Below are 6,000 nucleotides of genomic sequence, written 5' to 3'. Positions count from 1 at the left end.
TAGTTACAGTTACTCAGGGTGAGGGTCCTTGTTATAGATGAGTTAACTTACACAAATCTAGAATTGTCTTTGACATTATAAGCTTCACAAATGCATAACATGTTTATAAAAGGGTAAAACAAGAAGTGTAATCAGTAAGTTTCATCAGCTACATCAGTCACAGAGCTCCCAGGACTCAGTGTCCTTCTGGTCCTTCTATTCTGTTCAAGGATGATTACAATTAGGTTTCTCAAAACCATGTATTTGCTTGGACTGACTTCAGACTTTATATAACTAGATTCATACAATATTTTATGACATCATTTATGTTAATTTGAGTAACTCAAAAAATTCCATGGATAGAAATATAAAAAGTATGATCTTGATCTTTGAAATATGAACTGTAATTGAGAAAGCAAGCTAAATTTATTTAATTGATTGATTTCTGTTCTATTTCTATTCAGACAACTGAAGACAAAATCTCTTCAAAGTCAATGAATGAAACAAATTACTCTCGGGTAACAGAGTTTGTGCTGTTGGGCCTGTCAAGTTCAAAGGAGCTCCAGCCTTTCCTATTTCTCATATTTTTACTGCTGTACCTAGCAATCCTGCTGGGCAACTTCCTCATTATCCTCACAGTGACTTCAGACTCCCGACTTCATTCCCCCATGTACTTTCTGCTTGCAAACTTATCTTTTATAGATATATGTGTGGCTTCTTTTGCTACACCCAAAATGCTTGCTGACTTTCTGGTTGAACGAAAAACTATATCTTTTAATGCCTGCTTGGCTCAAATTTTCTGTGTTCATCTCTTTGCTGGTGGTGAGATGGTACTTCTTGTATCCATGGCTTATGATCGCTATGTTGCAATATGCAAACCTCTCCACTATATGACAATCATGAGTCGCCGTGTGTGTATTATTCTGGTCATCATTCCCTGGTGTGTGGGTTTAATTCATACAACTAGCCAGTTGGCATTCACTGTTAACTTGCCATTTTGTGGTCCTAACCAAGTGGACAGTTTTTTCTGTGATCTGCCACTGGTAACCAAGCTAGCTTGCATAGACACTTATGTTGTCAGCTTACTAATAGTTGCAGATAGTGGCTTTCTCTCCTTGAGTTCATTTCTCCTTTTGGTTGTCTCCTACACTGTGATTCTCTTTACAGTTAGGAATCGCTCCTCTGCTAGCATGGCCAAGGCCCGCTCCACCCTAACTGCTCACATCACCGTAGTTATTCTCTTCTTTGGACCATGCATCTTCATCTATGTGTGGCCTTTTAGTGGATATTCAGTTGACAAAGTCCTTGCTGTGTTCTATACCATCTTTACACCCATATTAAACCCAGTTATCTACACTTTGAGAAACAAAGATGTAAAAGCAGCTATGTCAAAGCTGAGGAGTCGCTATCTGAAGCCTGGACAGGTTTCTGCACTGATTAGAAATGTTCTTATTATGGAAACAAAGTAAACTTATGGGACTAGCAGCATTTTTGTTTGTTTTTTTCCCTCTGGACATTTCTGTAATTGAATTACTGCTCTTTTTAAAGGTAGTCATTTAACATACGGAGATATTTAAAATTAAAGGCTTACTACTACAACTGTAATAAGCAGAACACACTTGGTGAAATTTTTCTTTTGATTACTTTTGTTCTTTGCTGTTGTTTTTTCTTCTTGTTTTAAAATTAAGAGAGTTTTAAAATAAAAGGTTGGCTTTTCTGTGAATGAAATTATATCATTTATTAAATTGTAAATACATTTTGTCTTATATAGTTGGAAAATATAGTTCATATTCAATCTATCAAGTACATTTATTGTTTATAAAGAAAGAATATATTTTACAAAACCAGATTTTTAAACAAAAGTAGAGTGATGTGTACTTGTTGCTTTTTCTATTTCTATGCTCATTTTACTCCTGCAATATTGCAGCTTCTTATGAACTTCATGTGGTGATCAGTTTTAAATGTTTATTTAGAGTATTTCCCATTCACTGGATCTGTGCACAGAGTTTACTTTTCATTACCAGATTCTACAACACTTGGGTTTTTTGTGCAATGAAATCTAATTAAATGGAAATTAATTGCAATAGTTAAGAACATGAACAGATTCTTTGGACAAACAAAAGAGATTATAAACAACATCAGTTCCTGGATCAGAACCTTGCATCTTGTAAGCAAAGGCCCACTAAAGCTGTATGAGTCAATTTTCATACCATTAGCTAATGGCCATGTTACTATAATTACTCATTATTTAGAAGTCACTATTTTCAGCAGTAACCTATGTTACAGCAAAATTTTTTGATTCTGAAGTGTTAAGTTGTAGTGCCTATAGTTAAATTAAGTGCCTACATTTTCACTTTAAAAATGCTGAGAGAATGAATCTTCAGTTCTCATTATTTTCTATAAAATAACTGTCAATTTTCATGATGACTGTTACCATTTTAAGATAGGGATGTATATAAAATATCACAATATAAAATGTAAATATACACATTTCTATTTACCAATAAAGATAAAAATACTAATGTTGTATTCTGTATGTGATACAGTCTGTCTTTCTGTACCACACTTATTTCAGTTAGTATGTATTTAGTTTAGTTTAGTAGTTTAGTTCTACAAGTTTTATCTTGCTGTCAAAAATGGAAAAATTTCTTGTTTTTACAGACTGAGCTGGGGATTGAACTCATCCTTTCAGGCTTGGTAGTAAGAGTCCTTGAGGACTGAATTACTTGTCCATTCCCATTTTCATTTTTGATAGTCTTTTAAAAATTGGATTATATTGATTCTTTAATGATTGTGTGTATGTATGTATGTATGCATGAATGCATGTATCACAATCTGTTTACTCCCTCCCTTCATCCCTCCACACTCTCATTAAATGAAAGATTTCATTTAAACCATCTATGTATGTGCATATATATACATAGCCTTATATGTATTATACGTAATTTTAGGTAGATAGTAATAATATGATTCCACATGCATATTCAGTCATTCTTACTGTTACTTCATCTTCCCCCTTCTAATTAGAGTTCCCCCATTTTCCCTCTCAAATCGCTTGTATCCTGATAGTCCCCTCTCTGTTGCTCCCCTTCCCATGGTTGCTTTTTACTTGTCTGATTTCTACAGCTACTTCAAGTTATACACTCACATCAGAAGCCTTGGAATTAGGAAGAGGAAATGAGAGAGAACATGTGACATTTGTCTTTCTGGGTCTGGGTTACCACACTCAAGATCTTTTGTAGTTCAAGCCACTTACCTGCAAATTTCATAGTTTTATTTCTCTTTACATCTGGAAAGGATTCCATTTTGTATATGTAGCAAGTTTTAATTAGGCATTTGTTTGTTAAGTGACATTTAAATTGTTTCCATTTCCTAGTTGTTGTAAATAGCATGGCAGTAAACACAGCTGGACATAGTGAATTTTGTCAAAGGCCATTTCTGCATCTATTTCAATGACAGTGTGATTTTCACCTTTAAGCCCAATTATGTCAGTTATTAAAACTATTGAATTGAATATATTGAACCATACCTGAAAATATGACATAAAGCCAAGTTGTTCATGGTAGATAATCTTTCTGATATATGTCTTGTCTACAGTTCACAATATTTTGTTAGGAATTTTTTAATCTATTTCCATCAGGGATATTGTTCCACAGTTTTCTTTATTGTTGTTTCTTCACCTGATTTTGGTATTCGAGTAATACTGACTTCATAGGTGGAGTCAGTAATAATGGTGTAGAGCTTTATTATAATGGTGTACTCCTTTATTATATTTATAATTTATTTGAAAGCTGCTGTGATTATTCCTGTTCATTTCTGATTTTGGTTTTAGGGCTCACTGTCTCTCTCTTTAGGTGTTTTGCTTGCCAAGGGTCTGTCAATCTTGTTTCTCTTTTCACAGATACTTAGATTGATTATTCTTTGTATTATTTTATTTGCTTCTTCTTGTATTTTTATTGTTTCCTGCTGTCCATTTGATTCTGGTTTAGTTTTTCATATCTTTCCTAATACTTGAGTACCATCATCAAGTCTAATATTTTTATGGCAAATACTTAGAGCTCTAAAGTTTTTCTCATCCGACTGCTGTCAATGTAATGCAATAGTTTTGTTGTGTTGTGGTCTTTTTATTTTAATTTTATTCTGGGAACTTTTAAATTTAAATTTTAAATTCTTTCTTTTTCCTATTATTACTCTGTCATGAATTGGCTAATTTCTGTGAACTTGTGTATTTACCAGAAATTTGAGAATTTTAAAGACAGAGTGTCAAACTTTGCTTTTTTATATAAAAAACCATTTAAGATATAAAAGAACTGTGCCTAAATATCAATCTACAGTCTGCAAACATTTTCAGTTCATAGTCGGACAATTCCCTACTTTGGAAACTTGCAGCTGTGGATATCCCAAAGGAAACAAATACCCCAGGCAGCCCGGTTGTTCCAGATGTGCAGAGACTATACAATTGGGTGCTCTGAGAGAATAGACACACAGTCATGTGACCAAATTTTTGCCATTTCCTCTTCTCAATTAAGATCACAATCTGACACCAAAGGAACTTTGTTCTACACAGCAAAAATGTAGGAACATGCACAGTAATTAGGAGATTAAGTTACAGGAAATTCAGAGAGTGGCTAAATCTGAGCATCCAGTTAAAAACTGCAGACATGGCACTAAGCACTCAGTTTATGAATAAAAATCTCAAAGTTACGAGTTAAGGTAGTTTTTATAAACAAAATTCCTAATCTTATGAGAATTATTAACTTATTTCTAACTGTTTAAGATGATTAAGACATAATACTTACTCCTCAATCACCTTATAATAATCAAATTATTTAATGTACTCCAAACTATGTTTGTAGCCATGCAAAGTACAAATGTAATTCATTTAGAGAGACACACTTGAAGAGAAAGACCAACTTATATAGTCTTGGATATGTTTTGTCAAAGTAAAGCCTAAAGCAAGTAATTTAGAACAAGTTTAATATAAACCTAAGGTTTATTTAATGTAAAATAATATTCAAAATTGGGTATATTAAAAAAAACTTAGCTATAAAAATTGAATTCTTAAGTAAAATGGATAAAATTTTCAATATACTTGCATGGCAGGATATCCCCAGACCCAAGTAGTTCCCTTGGATACGGTACAATCCCACTAGCATAAGTTGCATGCTGGTCTCCTTACAGGATAAGGATGCATGGGGAAAATAAGCCCTGCTAGAAGTCTTTTGCTTCTGACTCTGTTTTTGTAGGCTTGAACAGCTCTAGCTTTGTAAGCAGACCAGTGAAATCTCCTTCTTATCTATAGGTAAGATGCATTATTCCTCATGTTTCATGTGACAAGGGGATGGAGTCTCTTGCCCAGAGGAGAACCTTAGAATCTGTACCCTCACCTTAAATGTCTAAACAATGGGGAAAAATAGCAATTACTCTGGCCCCAATATCTCCTAAACTAACATATGAGGATTCGCTGAACAGGGAACCTTGTACCTAAATTTATTAACTCATCTGGTAAGGGGCCTGTATGCTAGTTCAAATTGTCATGCCCTTTACCCTAGCTTTCAACTCTTTCTCTTAGCAAAAGCTAATTCCAGGGCTTATATTCTAGGCACCCATGTTCTTGATGAACGGAAGTGGCCACCTCTATCTATTCTATCATTGAACTCCCAACTGGTGAAAATTATTCAGAATGTCCAAGTGGTGTCTTTAGAGACTTTGCTAGACCGTCCTATAAAAGTAACTCAATAGGATTCTATTTTTCTTGCAAATTGTCAATTAACTGCTGAATTTAACTGACTTCTTTTACATAGCTTCAAGGTAATTGTTCCTAATGCAGAAGTCTGATGTAACAAAAAACTAATTATAGTTCCCTTATTCTTCTATATGTGCTAGCCAGTTGTGCAATTGCATTTCAACTGAACAAAAACTGTTAATCAGAATGTTAAAACCTTAATGGTACTCACAATATTATAATAGAAAACCAATAGATGGTTATGAACCTATGCTGGCCAATGGAAAATATTTCAA

At 33.9% G+C, this 6,000-nt stretch overlaps 1 protein-coding gene across 1 annotated transcript; it reads left to right on the top strand.

The window, feature by feature from the left end:
* The first annotated feature begins 382 nt into the window (after nt 1-382).
* LOC118591423 (olfactory receptor 4K15-like) lies at nt 383-1,468 on the top strand. Its single transcript, XM_036199713.1, has one exon. It carries the CDS (start codon nt 474-476, stop codon nt 1,446-1,448), a length of 975 nt encoding a protein of 324 aa, XP_036055606.1. The 5' UTR covers nt 383-473; the 3' UTR covers nt 1,449-1,468.
* Nucleotides 1,469-6,000: the final 4,532 nt, after the last annotated feature.

This window comes from Onychomys torridus, chromosome 9, assembly GCF_903995425.1.
Source record: "Onychomys torridus chromosome 9, mOncTor1.1, whole genome shotgun sequence".
Taxonomy (NCBI): domain Eukaryota; kingdom Metazoa; phylum Chordata; class Mammalia; order Rodentia; family Cricetidae; genus Onychomys; species Onychomys torridus.
The sequence above is the reverse complement of the archived record's forward strand: the minus strand, read 5'-3'. Positions and strand labels throughout refer to the sequence as shown.

Excerpts from the sequence above, each read along its gene's own strand:
- LOC118591423 (XM_036199713.1), top strand. The coding sequence starts at position 474 with ATGAATGAAACAAATTACTCTCGGGTAACAGAGTTTGTGCTGTTGGGC.